This window comes from Prionailurus bengalensis, chromosome A2 (assembly GCF_016509475.1).
Source record: "Prionailurus bengalensis isolate Pbe53 chromosome A2, Fcat_Pben_1.1_paternal_pri, whole genome shotgun sequence".
NCBI classification, from domain to species: Eukaryota; Metazoa; Chordata; class Mammalia; order Carnivora; family Felidae; genus Prionailurus; species Prionailurus bengalensis.
Genome location: NC_057348.1, coordinates 6,913,076 through 6,926,982, shown reverse-complemented (window position 1 = coordinate 6,926,982; position 13,907 = coordinate 6,913,076). Strand labels below are relative to the sequence as shown.

Here is a 13,907-nt window from a genome sequence, read left to right as displayed (position 1 = left end):
AGATGCTCAACTGACTGAGCCACCCAGGCGCCACCCCTCTAGTGTACTTTTAATTTAAATTATTGGGTTCTTGGGGCGCCTGGGTGGTGCAGTCAGTTAAGCGTCCGACTTCAGCTAGGTCACGATCTCGCGGTCCGTGAGTTCGAGCCCCGCGTCAGGCTCTGGGCTGATGGCTCAGAGCCTGGAGCCTGTTTCCGATTCTGTGTCTCCCTCTCTCTCTGCCCCTCCCCCGTTCATGCTCTGTCTCTCTCTGTCCCAAAAATAAATAAAAACGTTGGAAAAAAAAATAAATTATTGGGTTCTTCATCTCTGATTGGTCATTTTTATATTTTCTACCCATAGAGATCTGTAGGTTCTGTTAACAATGTATTGTAATTCTCAATGCCTAAGTCTTCTGTGAAATTTATCCTTAAACATTTTCTTTCTGATGCTATTATCAATGGAATTGTTTTCTTAATTTCATTTCCATGATATTCATTGCTGGTATATAGAAATAAAATTGAGACATTGTATATGATTTTTTATCTTGTGACCTAATAGTTTTGTGTGTTTGTGTGTATGTGTGTGTGTATTCTGAAGTCACACTTACCTATCTTCAGAACCTCAAAGATGAAGTTGTTACCACAGTTTTGTGGTGGTTTTTGTTGTTACCACAGTTTTGTGGTGGTTTTTGTTGTATACCGCATGGGTCTCTCATGTGCATTGTTCCCCATTATAGAAAAGCAGCTCAGCAGACCTGCTCTGATCACCCAGATGCAGCAGGAAGATGAAATGAAATCAGAGACAAGAAATCACCAAGATACTTGTTCAAGTGAGCAGTGGACATATATGAATGTTTTGTACCAGATCTGGTGGGGCTGAGAGGGAGGTATGTTATGAAAAGTCAAACAGGAAACTTAAACCAAATGCCCTTTAAATTTGAGGAGAAAGCAGAGACCGTTTGGTGTGGGCTTATTTGTGTAACTTCAGCATTCTCTAGTATTTGGCTTTTAACCTGTCATACTTTCTTATGTTCTGAAAGAAAGACCTGTCTTGCCTTTAAATATTTACATTTAGAATCACTGTCTAATTCTTCCCATTTTGCATATATAGCCTTGGTCTTTGCCTGTTAACATAATTTTCAATCATGGTAGAACGTTCCTCAGTAAATTATATAAAACACTAAGGCATGTAAATATCATTCCTTTGATCAAGAATGTATTTTTCTTGCACATTGTCTTCCTAAGGTTAGGGTATATTTGAAGAGAAGTCCACACGGGTCTTAGTTGTGTCCTAAACATCTCATCATTTAAATTTTTTTAATGTTTTATTTTATTTTTGAGACAGAGAGAGACAGAGCATGAACGGGGGAGGGTCAGAGAGAGAGGGAGACACAGAATCTGAATCAGGCTCCAGGCTCTGAGCTGTCAGCACAGAGCCTGACGTGGGGCTCGAACTCACAGACCGTGAGATCATGACCTGAGCTGAAGTTGGAAGCTCAACTGACTGAGCCACCCAGGCACCCCCATCCCATCATTTTATATTCTAGGTTGTTTCTTACTTGTCTCAGATTGGACTTGGGGTTTACCTGCTTTTGCCAACATATTGTCACCACTTCTTTCCCAAAACTTACTTTCCCCCCAATTTGTTCAGATGGGATAGTTCTCCCTAAAACCACACAATCACAACATAAACAAGATGTTTTGGAGAAAGAAGCACTACATGGCAAGAAGGTAAGAGTCATATGAGAATTTCTTGCTCTCTACTAGAAGTCCAGAATTCCATGTAATGGAAAAGGAACTCATGAACTAAGGGGTAATTTGAGGTTCTTATTTTAACAATAGAAAATGGAAAATTCTATAAATCATGAGTTGGAAGGAAACTCACATCCTAGCTCTAAAAATGGTTTCAGAGAATCCCCAAAGTAAATACATTCATAATGGAAGTTAGACATTAAATATTTAAGACCTAATTCACTCCAAAGCAATTATATGTTAAACACTAAAGAGACCCTGTTGGGAGCCATCTGGTGTAACATTCCTCTTATTCATGCTGATAAACTCAGACAGGAGCTGTGTATATTCTCTAAGAAAATACTAAGTAAACTCTTATTCTAAGTGTATGTCAGAATTTATGTTGGGGGGGATTCTCAAATCAATACGATTGATGTGATAAATCTTGTGATCATAACTCATTTTAACCAATAGGAACAAACTCATGGAGGCAGACCCATTGAACGGAATAAAATTGCCTTGTGCATGAAATCTAGCATTGCTCAGAATCAGAGAATTCATCCCAGAGAGAAACCCCATCAACGCCTTCACCCTGGGAAACCCTTCAGAGATTGTTCTCACCTTAACCCACATGACAGTGTTCATTCTGGGGAGAAATTCTATGAATGTAAAAAAGATAAAAATACCTTTATCAGGAGTTCTTTCTTAGGTGCACGTGAGAGAGAACATACAAGAGAGAAATCCTGTGAATTCAGTGACTCTGGCAAAGTCTTGAATTCAACCTTCTACCTTAAGAAGCATGAAAAAACTCATATTAGAGACAACTCTGTTCAAGGTAGGCAGTGTAGTAAAGTATTACAGAGCCGCTCATCTATTACATTGCACATGAGAACCCACAGTGGAGAAAAACCTTTTAAATGTAACCAGTGTGGGAAAGCCTACAGTTCAAGCTCTTATCTTAATCGGCACAAAAGAATTCACTCTGGGGAGAAGCCCTATGGATGCCGTGACTGTAGAAAAACCTTCAGAGATAGTTCACTTCTTAGACAACATGAAGAGATTCATTCCAAGGACAAACCCTACAAGTGTGATCAGTGCAACAAAACATTCAGTAGAAGGTCTAGGCTTAACACACACAAGATATTACATACTGGAGAGAAGCCCTATGCCTGCAATGATTGTGGGAAAACCTTCAGTATTCTCCCGTACCTTAAAAGACATAAGAGAATCCATACTGGAGAGAAATCCGTTGAGTGTAACCTCTGTGGAAAAGCACTAAGTAGTGAGTCATACCTGAAGACACACCTGAGGATACATACTGGAGAGAGACCTTACAAGTGTGGTCAGTGTGGGAAAACTTTTAGAATGAGCTGTAATCTCATAGTGCACAAGAAGATGCATGCTGGAGAGAAACCGTGTATATGCAAGGACTGTGGGAAATCCTTCAGGGACCACTCGTGCCTGAAAGAACACATGAGAATTCACACTGGGGAGAAACCCTTTGCATGCCATCAGTGTGGGAAAACCTTCAGAGTGAATTATTTCCTCATTTTGCACAAGAAAATTCACATGAGGACAAAACAATATGAGTGTAAGGAATGTGGGAAAGCCTTCAGTGGTGTCTTATCTCATAGGAGGCATATGAAAAAGCACACCAGGGAGAAGAAACCCTTCAACTGTAGTGAGTGTGGAAAAGCTTTTAGGAGGAATGCATCCCTTACAATACACATGAGAACCCACACTGGGGAGAAACCCTACAAGTGTGATCAGTGTGGGAAAACCTTCAATGTAAGGGGTAATCTTACCGTGCACAAGAGAGTGCATACTGGCGAAAAACCCTATCAGTGCAATGTCTGTGGTCGTGCTTTCAGTAAGCTCATATCCCTTCGGAGGCATCATGAGAGCACTCATGCTGGACAAAACTCCTAGCAATGTCCCTTTGGAATAGTTCTTGAACTCTCGGTCTTTACGGCATACAAGCAAATGCAGAGAAAAACTGGATGTAAAGAACGGGACAAAGCCTCTGAATAATCTGTGGGAGAAATCTAAGTTATGTAATGATTGTGATCAATCCTTTATTCATCCCATAGATAGGTGACCGCTTGACAACTGAAAGGAAAAAATTTTAGTATCTCCAAGGCTTGTTACTTGAGAAAAATAAATGCCTAATGTTTTAAGCCACCATATTTACAGTGTCTGTTAATGTGTGTCTTGGGAGGAAGGTTGTTTTATTTACAAATGACTGCTGTCACTAACCAATATAACCCACGTCAGGTTTAAAAAACTTTATATATATAATTTAAAAGTTGAATTATTATAGGGTTAATAATAGGGGTATAGGTGTGTTTATCTATTATTATCTTTATCTATCTGATAAAGACTTTAAGTTGCATTTGTAGTTCATCCAGATCATGTCTCTTAACCTACCATTTCCTGACACAAGGTCTGAAATGAATCTTCCCACCAAAATTGTGAATGGTTGAATCTTTGAAATTCTATACTTTTCACAGCACACTGTTTCTACTTAAGATAAGTGTTAAAAAATGTACAACCCAATGAATATCTGGCAAGGTAGAGTACATCTCTATTAACTACTACACACACTGGGCAAGAATTAGAACATTATCAGCACCAGAATCCTCCTTCACTGCTTCCTTCCATTCACTAATCACTCTAATTCCTGCCACCAGAATATATGTACTCAATGGAATCATGCATTTTTTAAGAAAGATTTTATTTTATTAAAAAATTTTTTTTCACATTTATTTTTGAGAGACAGAGCGAGACAGGGCTTGAGCAGGGGAGGGGCAGAGAGAGAGGGAGACACAGAATCTGAAGCAGGCTCCAGGCTCTGAGCTGTCAGCCCAGAGCCCGACATGGGGCTCCAACTCAGGAACCGCGAGATCATGACCTGAGCTGAAGTTGGACGCTTAACCAACTGAGCCGCCCAGGTGCCCCTGGAATCATGCATTTTAAGAGCTTCATTGAGATATACTTTACATGTCGTAAATTTCACCCATTTGAAGTATAAAATTGAGTGGTTTTTAGTATGTTTACGGATTTATTTGCACTATTGTACCTGATACGTTATCATTTGTGCCTGGCTTCTGCTCAATGTTGTCTTTATGAGATGCATGTATATTCTTCATTTAGCAGAATTCTATTCTCATCGATACATAGCTTTTCCATTGTACGAATACACACAATTTATTCATTCAACTGTTCTGGATGTTTGGGTTGTTTATAGCTGGGATATTTTACCTGCTATGAACATTCTCGCACATGTTTTAGTTCACAGTTGTACCTGTTTTTGTTGGGCTAATATTTTAGGAGTGCAGTTTGTGGGTCATAGGGAATACACACAATCACATTTATTCAATACTACCAGACAGTTTTACAAAGTAGTTGTGACAATATATATGTCTGTAATCTTGCTAGTATTTTATATTGTCTTTTTCATTTTGGTTATTTTGATGTGTATGTCATAGATAGGACCGATTTTGATTTTTAACTTTTTAAAAATTTTGACCTAGTTTTGCACTTCCTAGAAAAGTTGAAAAGACTGTACAGAGTTCCTGTATATTCCTTTTTCCCAATGTTAATGCAATTAATTTTTAGTTTTTTTGGGGGGGTGGTGGTTTGTTTTGTTTTAGAGAGTGAGCGCAAGCAGGAGAGAGGGGCAGAGAAAGAGAATCTTGAGCACTGTCCATGCTCAGCAGCAGAGCCCGATGTAGGAATAGATTCCACTACCATGGGATCATGATCTAAGCTGAAATCAAGAGTCACGTGCCCAACCAACTGAGCCACCCAGGTGCCCTATGATTGTTGGTTTTGATGTCTGTTTTTTAGGCAACCTCCAAAAGTCCTGCTCAAGTAACTAGAAAATTGGTTTCTCTGAACTCTTTACTATAATAGAACTAACCTCATTCACAAAGGAACTTCAGTTAAAAACAAAATTCTTAGAATGACGAGATGATCCGGTGAGATATGCTCTGTATCCCCAGTCTCTGTCCTTGTGGGGACTTACACACCACTCTGATTCTTCCAGTGACAATATCTGACTTGGAGAAAGCCAGGAATTGGTTTAATGAAAAACTCATCAGCTCTCTTAAGGTCAGACCCAAGAAATCCAAGAATTAAGTTTTCTGCCTGGAGGTGAGAGGAAACGTGGGAAAAGAATGATATATGTCTGCCCTCTCAGGGTCAGGAAATCAGTCACCCAGGAGTTCTTTGTTTTTAAAAAAAATTTTTTAATGTTTCTTTTTGAGAGACAGAGTGTGAGTGGGTGAGGGGCAGAGGGAGACACAGAACCTGAAACAGGCTCCAGGCTCTGAACTGTCAGCACATAGCCCAACGTGGAGCTTGAACTCACAAGGCATGAGATCATGACCTGAGCTGAAGTCAGACTCTTAACTGAGCCACCCAGGTGCCCCCAGGATTTCTTTCTATGAGCTGTGCTCCATAGGGATTTGAATTGTCTTGCGGAAGAAATGACAGTACACATTTGGCTAATGAGGAGCTTTGGAAATTGAGCCCCCAGGGCCACAGAAACTGTAGAGTCTACCTGTGACCATTGCCCTCAAAGACCTGCTCAGGTCAGGAAACAGCACACCTGGGTCTCCTTCTGAGATGCTCCCTCGTGCCCAGGAGCCCAATTGACTTGGCCCACCTGCCCTTCCTGGGGACAGATTTCCCATCTCTATCCTTCAGTATCTAGAGGAAGGGTGAATTACCCATTGATGACTTCAAGGTAATCTGATGTGTTCTAATAAATTCTGTGTGAAATTGAACAGTTATTTAAAATCAGTCCATCTGGAGGACATCCGGGAAGTCAGAGAAGGATTAAGGATTAAGTAAGATTAGGTTACATTGAATTTGCAATTAGCTTTCATTTCTGGCTCCTACTTTGCCTTTTAAATTACAGGGACTCTGTCTTTTACCACCTGAGCATGAATTCGCCCCTTCAAAAATTGGACAGATGACTCTACAATTCTCTGGTTTCCATCATTTTTTCTCTTTTTTTTTTTTTTTTTTTTTGGCTGTAAGACTGGGATGGGTGAGTTTGGCTTCTCAATTTTCCCATATCTGGTTTCAGATTTTATCCTTAGAGGAGAACTCAAGTCTTGTCCCTACCTCTTAACTGTGAGAACCTTGGGAGAGGAGGTTGAGACACATTAGTCTACCTTTCCAGTCTTTGAAAATCCCTGCAAAAAATATGGAATATTTTTTTTTATTTTTTTTTTTAAATTTTTTTTTTTCCAACGTTTTTATTTATTTTTGGGACAGAGAGAGATAGAGCATGAACGGGGGAGGGGCAGAGAGAGAGGGAGACACAGAATCAGAAACAGGCTCCAGGCTCTGAGGCATCAGCCCAGAACCCGACGCGGGGCTCGAACTCACGGACCGCGAGATCGTGACCTGGCTGAAGTCGGACGCTTAACCGACTGCGCCACCCAGGCGCCCCTTTTAAATTTTTTTTTTAAAATTTTTTTTTTCCAACGTTTTTATTTATTTTTGGGACAGAGAGAGATAGAGCATGAACGGGGGAGGGGCAGAGAGAGAGGGAGACACAGAATCAGAAACAGGCTATATTACCATATAATAGTAAAGTATTATACATACACATGAGGTCCTATTATTATATTTTAAACTGAGTTTTAGATCCAAGTCCCACACAGAAAGACCTTTCTTCGCCCTCAGACAGGGATAACTGTATCATTATGGACAAATCCTCTCTATTATTTATTTCCCTCTTCCTGTCCCAGAGGTTACCACTAGGGAATTTGGTGGATATTTGCTATGCGTAGTTTAACACTATCAGTACGTGTGAACGTGTATCATAAATCTCTACTATAGGAAAAAATTGTAATAAACCCAAATGCCCATTGATGTGAGAATGTATGTTAAATTTGATAAACCAGATCTGCTTGTGTCAGTTTTGATAAATATAGAAAAGACCATGATTAAGCCAAAATAGTTGCTAAATTGAATAGTTGATACTATGTCTAACAGATAGGAGCATGTAATACATAGAGTAACATAAGCATACGATGCTTGTGGATACATCATTACTCATATGAGATATTCCAGGGGAATGATACAGGCAAGACTTCAGGACCCTGTTTAACTGTGGGGAAGGGAGGTCAGTATTGAGATTGTGTAGGACTATGCGGGGGCTTCATGGGGATCTGCATTGTTTTATTAATAAAGAACACTGGGGGTGCCTTTGCGGCTCAATTAAGCATCTGACTCTTGATTTCTGATCAGGTCATGATCTCATGGTTCATGGGATCCGTGCTAACAGTGTGGAGCCTGCTTGGGATTCTCTCTTCTCTCTCTGCCCCTCCCCTGCTCATGCACATGCTGTCTCCTCTCAAAACAAATGAACTTTAAAACTTAAAGCAAAAAGAAAACTACAGCAGGTGTGGCACAATTTTGAATTTGATCATGCTGGCTGGTGGGCTTGAGCCCTTCATTGTCACTTTGTCTTTATTTGGATACTTAAATAGAACATAAAACATGAAAAACTGGTTTATTTATATTTATATAAATTTCATCCTGCTATAGCTATCATATAGACTATTCTCCTTTAATGGTTTAAAACCATTTTTAAAAATTTAAATTTAAGTTAGCTAACATACAGTGTAGTCTTGGTTTTAGGAGTAGAATCCATGGATTCATCCCCTACATATAACACCTAGTGCTCATCCCCAAAAGTGCCCTCCTTAATGCCCATCGCCCATTTCACACATTTCCCACCCCCCCACCCCTTCAGCAACCCTCAAGTTTGTTCTCTGTATATGAGAGTCTCTTAGGGTTTGCCTCCCTCTTTATCTTATTTTTCTTCCCTTCTCCTATGTTCATCTGTGTTGTGTTTCTTAAATTCCACATGAGTGAAATCATATATTTTATTTTTTAAAATACTTATTTTGAGAGAACAAGCATGTATGTCTGTGCAAGCTGCAGAGGGGCAGAGAGAGAGAGAGAGAGAGAGAGAAACCCAAGCAGGCTGTCACCACGACCCTGGGATCGTGACCTGAGTTGAAATCGAGAGTTGGACACTCAGCCGACTGAGCCACCCAGGTGCCCTCCTTTAATAAATTTTTATTTAATTTTATACAGCTAGCACTAATGTAAATATTTTTATTTTGCATATTTAAAATAATGAACATTTAAAAAATTAAGGATGATATACTATAAAATAATATTAAAATAACAAGGTGTACCATGACTTTGCCATAACTTATGTATGTATTCCTATAAAGATGTTTATTTATGGGGTGCCTGGGTGGCTCAGTGAGTTAAGTGTCCGACTTCAGCTCAGGTCATGATCTCATGGTTCACGGGATTGAGCCCTGTGTCAGGCTCTGTGCTGACAGTTCAGAACCTGGAGCCTGCTTCCGATTCTATGTCTCCCTCTCTCTGCCCCTCCCCCACTTGCACTCTCTCTCTCTCTCTCTCTCTCTCTCAAAAGTAAATAAACATTAAAAAATTTTTTAAAAGATGTTTATGTAGATTATTTCTTTCCTCTATTTCATTATACTGAAGGCTCCCAGTGGGGATTTGAGCAAATCCTACTACCAGCCTTGAGATTATATTCTTGAGGTGTCCTTCCTTGTCTCTCTGGCTTACTCTCAGCTTCCCTTCTAGACATCAGGACTTGTCCATAGCTAAAACCGAAAGTGATAGGAAAAGTCGTTGCAAGGCCCCATACTGCTCGGTGCTCTTCATCTATTCATTTTTCATCCACACAATGAATAACCTTTATGTATTTTTTTTAAGCAGTTGCCATTATAAACATGAGAAAATTGAATCTGCTCAGAGAGGTCCAGGGGCTTTCCCATGTCACAGATCCATGTTACAATTGGGGGATTCATGATTAAGCCAAGGAGTGTCTGGGTTCAAGTCTTATTCCTAACATGGTTGATGGTTGTTTTATGATCCCTTGTCTTTCTTTGCTCAGGACCTCAATTTGTTAAACAAAGGGCTCAGTTTACATGGACTCACTGTACCATTCAACTGTACACATCTTGTGATTCTACAGTATATTTGCAGTATATTTGAGGTACTGTTACAGAAATTCTTTCAGCTCATTACTTCATAAGAATGGTAGGCAGATGCTTAGACACTGTCAGCCCATGACAATCCTTTATTGCCTCTTTTGTGGGCATCAGGATTCAATTTCTCAGGAATCTGGATAAGGCAGATGAGACAGGAGAGGCTTGGAGCTGCTCCTGTGTTGGCCCACATGGGACTCCTCCCCTGGAGCAGGCACTAAGGTGACCAAACAAGGAATAATAGGAAGGGTGTGTGTGGGGGGGTGTCTGATCTATGGCTTACTCTTAAATTTTTCTTTATTTTAATTGAGATATAACTGAGATATAACATTGTAATAGTTCTAGGGGTACAACATAATGGCTTGACATATGTAAATATTGCAAAAATGATTACCAAAATAAGTTCCAATAACATCCATCCTCACACATGGTTACACATTTTTTTTCTTGTGATGAGAACTTTAAAGATAACATTTTTATATTATCTATGATATAAATGAAAGACCTGGATTAAGGCAAAAATAGGAGGGATCTTTGCTACTGGATAAACAGGGTTAATTTCCATTTCCAGAAACTGCAGTAAGAAAGGAAAAATTATGGGAGAGAAAGACACTGATGGGATATGCATTAAGGAAGTAAATAAAAGGGGAAATGGATTTATCTATGCATCTAAGCACAGAGCTTCACTATAATGACTTCCGTGGACAATTGAAAAATTTTGGAATTAATTATCTCCTTTCTTTTTACTCATTATGTGTTCAAAGAGTGTTAAGCAGAAAAGATCACGTATGTATATTTTATCTTTATTTTTTGCTATTTATTTTTAAACATTTTTAATTTAATTTATTTTTAAATTTACATCCAAGTTAGTTAGCATATAGTACAATGATTTCAGGAGTAGATTCCTTAATGTCCCTTACCCATTTAGCCAATCCCCCCTCCCACAACCCTCCAGCAACCCTCTGTTTGTTCTCTATATTTAAGAGTCTCTTATGTTTTGGCCCTCTCCCTGTTTTTAAATTATTTTTGCTTCCCTTTCCCTATGTTCATCTGTTTTGTCTTTTTTTTTTTTTATTAAAAATTTTTTTTTAATATTTATTTATTTTTGAGACAGAGAGAGACAGGATGAGCAGGGGAGGGCCAGAGAGAGAGGGAGACACAGAATCTGAAACAGGCTCCAGGCTCTGAGCAGTCAGCCCAGAGCCCGACGCGGGGCTCGAACTCACGGACCGCGAGATCGTGACCTGAGCCAAAGTCGGACGCCCAACCGACTGAGCCACCCAGGCGCCCCTGTTTTGTCTTTTAAAGTCCTCATATGAGTGAAGTCATATGACTTTTGTCTTCCTCTGACTACTTTCACTTAGCATAAGTGATACCCTGCATCCCAGGGTATAAACCCTGCATCCCAGGATACCCTGCATCCCAGGGTATAAATCCCACTTGGTCGTGGTGAATAATTTTTTTTTAATGTATTGTTGAATCTGGTTGGCTAATATCTTGTTGAGGAGTTTTGCGTCCATGTTCATCTAGTTCCATCCACGTAGTTACAAATGTCAAGATTTCATTCTTTTTGATGGTTGAGTAATACTCCATTGTACATCTTTGTACATCTTCTTTATACATTCATCCATGGATGGACATTTGGGCTCTTTCCATACTTTGGCTATTGTTGATAGCACTGCTATAAACATGGGGGTGCATGTGCCCCTTCAAAACAGCATATCCGTATCCCTTGGATAAATAGCTAGTAGTGCAATAGCTGGATCAAAAGGTAGTTCTAGTTTTAATTTTTTGAGGAACCTCCATACAGTTTTCCAGAGTGGCTGCACCAGTTTGCATTCCCACCAGTAGTGCAAAAAATACCCTCTTTCTCCGCATCCTTGCCAACCTCTGTTGTTGCCTGAGTTGTTAATGTTAGCCGTTCTGACAGGTATGAGGTGGTATCTCATTTGTGGTTTTGATTTGTATTTCCCTGATGATGAGTGATGTTGAACATCTTTTCATGTGTCTGTTAGCCATCTGGATGTCTTCTTTCAAAAAGTGTCTGTTCATGTCTTTTGCCCATTTCTTCACTGGGTCATTTGTTTTTTGGGGTGTTGTGTTGGTAAGTTCTTTATAGATTTTGGATACTAACCGTTTATCCGATATGTCATTTGCAAATATCTTCTTCCATTCCATTGGTTGCCTTTTAGTTTTGTTCATGATTTCCTTCACTGTGCAGAAGCTTTTTATTTTGATGAGGTCCTCATAGTTCATTTTTACTTTTGTTTCCCTTGCCTCTGGAGATGTGTTAAGTAAGATTGCTGTGGCCAAGGTCAAAAAGGTTTTTACCGGCTTTCTCCTCGAGAATTTTGATGGCTTCCTGTCTTATGTTTAGGTCTTTCATCCATTTTGAGTTTATTTTTGTGTATGGTGCAAGAAAGTGGTCCAAGTTCATTTTTCTGCATGTCGCTGTCCAGTTTTCCCAGCACCACTTGCTGAAGAGACTGTTTTTTTTCCATTGGGTATTCTTTCCTGCTTTGTCAAAGATTAGTTGGCCATACATTTATGGGTCCATTTCAGGGTTCTCTATTCTGTTCCATTGATCTGAGAGTCTGTTCTTGTGCCAGTACCATACTGTCTTGATGAATACAGCTTTGTAGTATAGCTTGAAGTCTGGGATTGTGTTGCCTCCTGCTTTGGTTTTCTTTTTCAAGATTGCTTTGGCTATTCGGGGTCATTTGTTGTTCCATACAAATTTTAGGATTGTTTGTTCTAGCTCTGTGAAGAATGCTGGTGTAATTTTGATACGTATTGCATTGAATATGTAGATTGCTTTCGGTGGTATCAACGTTTTAACAATATTTGTTCTTCCTATCCAGGAGCATGGAATATTTTTCCTTTTTTTGTGTCTTCTTCAATTTGTCATAAGGTTTCTATAGTTTAAGTGTATAGATTTTTCACCTCTTTTGTTATACTTATTCCTATGTATTTTATGGTTTTTGGTGCAATGGTAAATGGGATCGATTCCTTGATTTCTCTTTCTGTTGCTTCATTGTTGGTGTATAGGAATGCAACTGATTTCTGTGCATTGATTTTATATCCTGCAACTTTGCTGAATTCATGGATCAGTTCTAGCAGATTTTTGGTGGAATCTTTTGGGTTTTCCATATAGAGTATCACGTCATCTGTGAAAGGTGAAAGTTTGACCTCCTCCTGGCTGATTTGGATGCCTTTTATTTCCTTGTGTTGTCTGATTACTGAGGCTAAGAATTCCAATATAATGTTGAATAACAGTGGTGAGAGGGACATCCCTGTCTGTTCCTGACCTTAGGGGGGAAGCTCTCAGTTTTTCCCCATTGAGGATGATATTAGTGTTGGGTCTTTCATTTATGGTTTTATAATCTTGAGGTATGATCCTTCTATCCCTACTTTCTTAAGGGTTTTTTATCAAGAAAAGATGCTATATTTTGTTAAATTCTTTCTCTGCTTCTATTGAAAGGATCATGTGGTTCTTGTCCTTTCTTTTATTGATTTGATGAATCACATTGATTGTTTTGTGGATATTGAACCAGCCCTGCATCCCAGGGTGTAAATCCCACTTGGTCTTGGTGAATAATTTTTTTTTTTTTAATGTATTGTTGAATCTGGTTGGCTAATATCTTGTTGAGGAGTTTTGCGTCCATGTTCATCAGTGAAATTGCTCTATAGTTCTCCTTTTAGTGGGGTCTTTGGTTTTGGAATCAAGGTAATGCTGGCTTCATAGAAAGAGTTGGAAGTTTTCCTTCCATTTCTATTTTTGGAACAGCTTCAAGAGAATAGGTGTGAACTCTTTCTTAAACGTTTGGTAGAATTCCCCTGGAAAGCCATCTGGTCCTGGACTCTGTTTTTGGGAGAGATTTTTGATTACTAATTAGATTTCGTTACTGGTTATGGGTCTGTTCAAATTTTCTATTTCTTCCTATTTCAGTTTTGGTAGTTTATATGTTTCTAGGAATTTGTCTATTTCTTCCAGATGGCCCATTTTAATGGCATATAATGGGTCATAATATTCTCTTATTACTGTTTGTATTTCTGCAGTGTTGGTTGTGATCTCTCCCCTTTCATTCTTGATTTTATTTATTTGGGGCCTTTCCTTTTTCTTTTGAACAAACTGGCT

General features: G+C 39.2%; 1 protein-coding gene across 1 annotated transcript; it reads left to right on the top strand.

Annotated features, from left to right (window-relative positions):
* Positions 1-2,597: 2,597 nt before the first annotated feature.
* On the top strand, positions 2,598-3,641 carry LOC122486541 (zinc finger protein 724-like). The gene has a single exon (XM_043585900.1). The coding sequence runs from the start codon at positions 2,598-2,600 to the stop codon at positions 3,639-3,641; it is 1,044 nt and encodes a 347-aa protein (XP_043441835.1).
* The last annotated feature ends 10,266 nt before the right edge of the window (positions 3,642-13,907 follow it).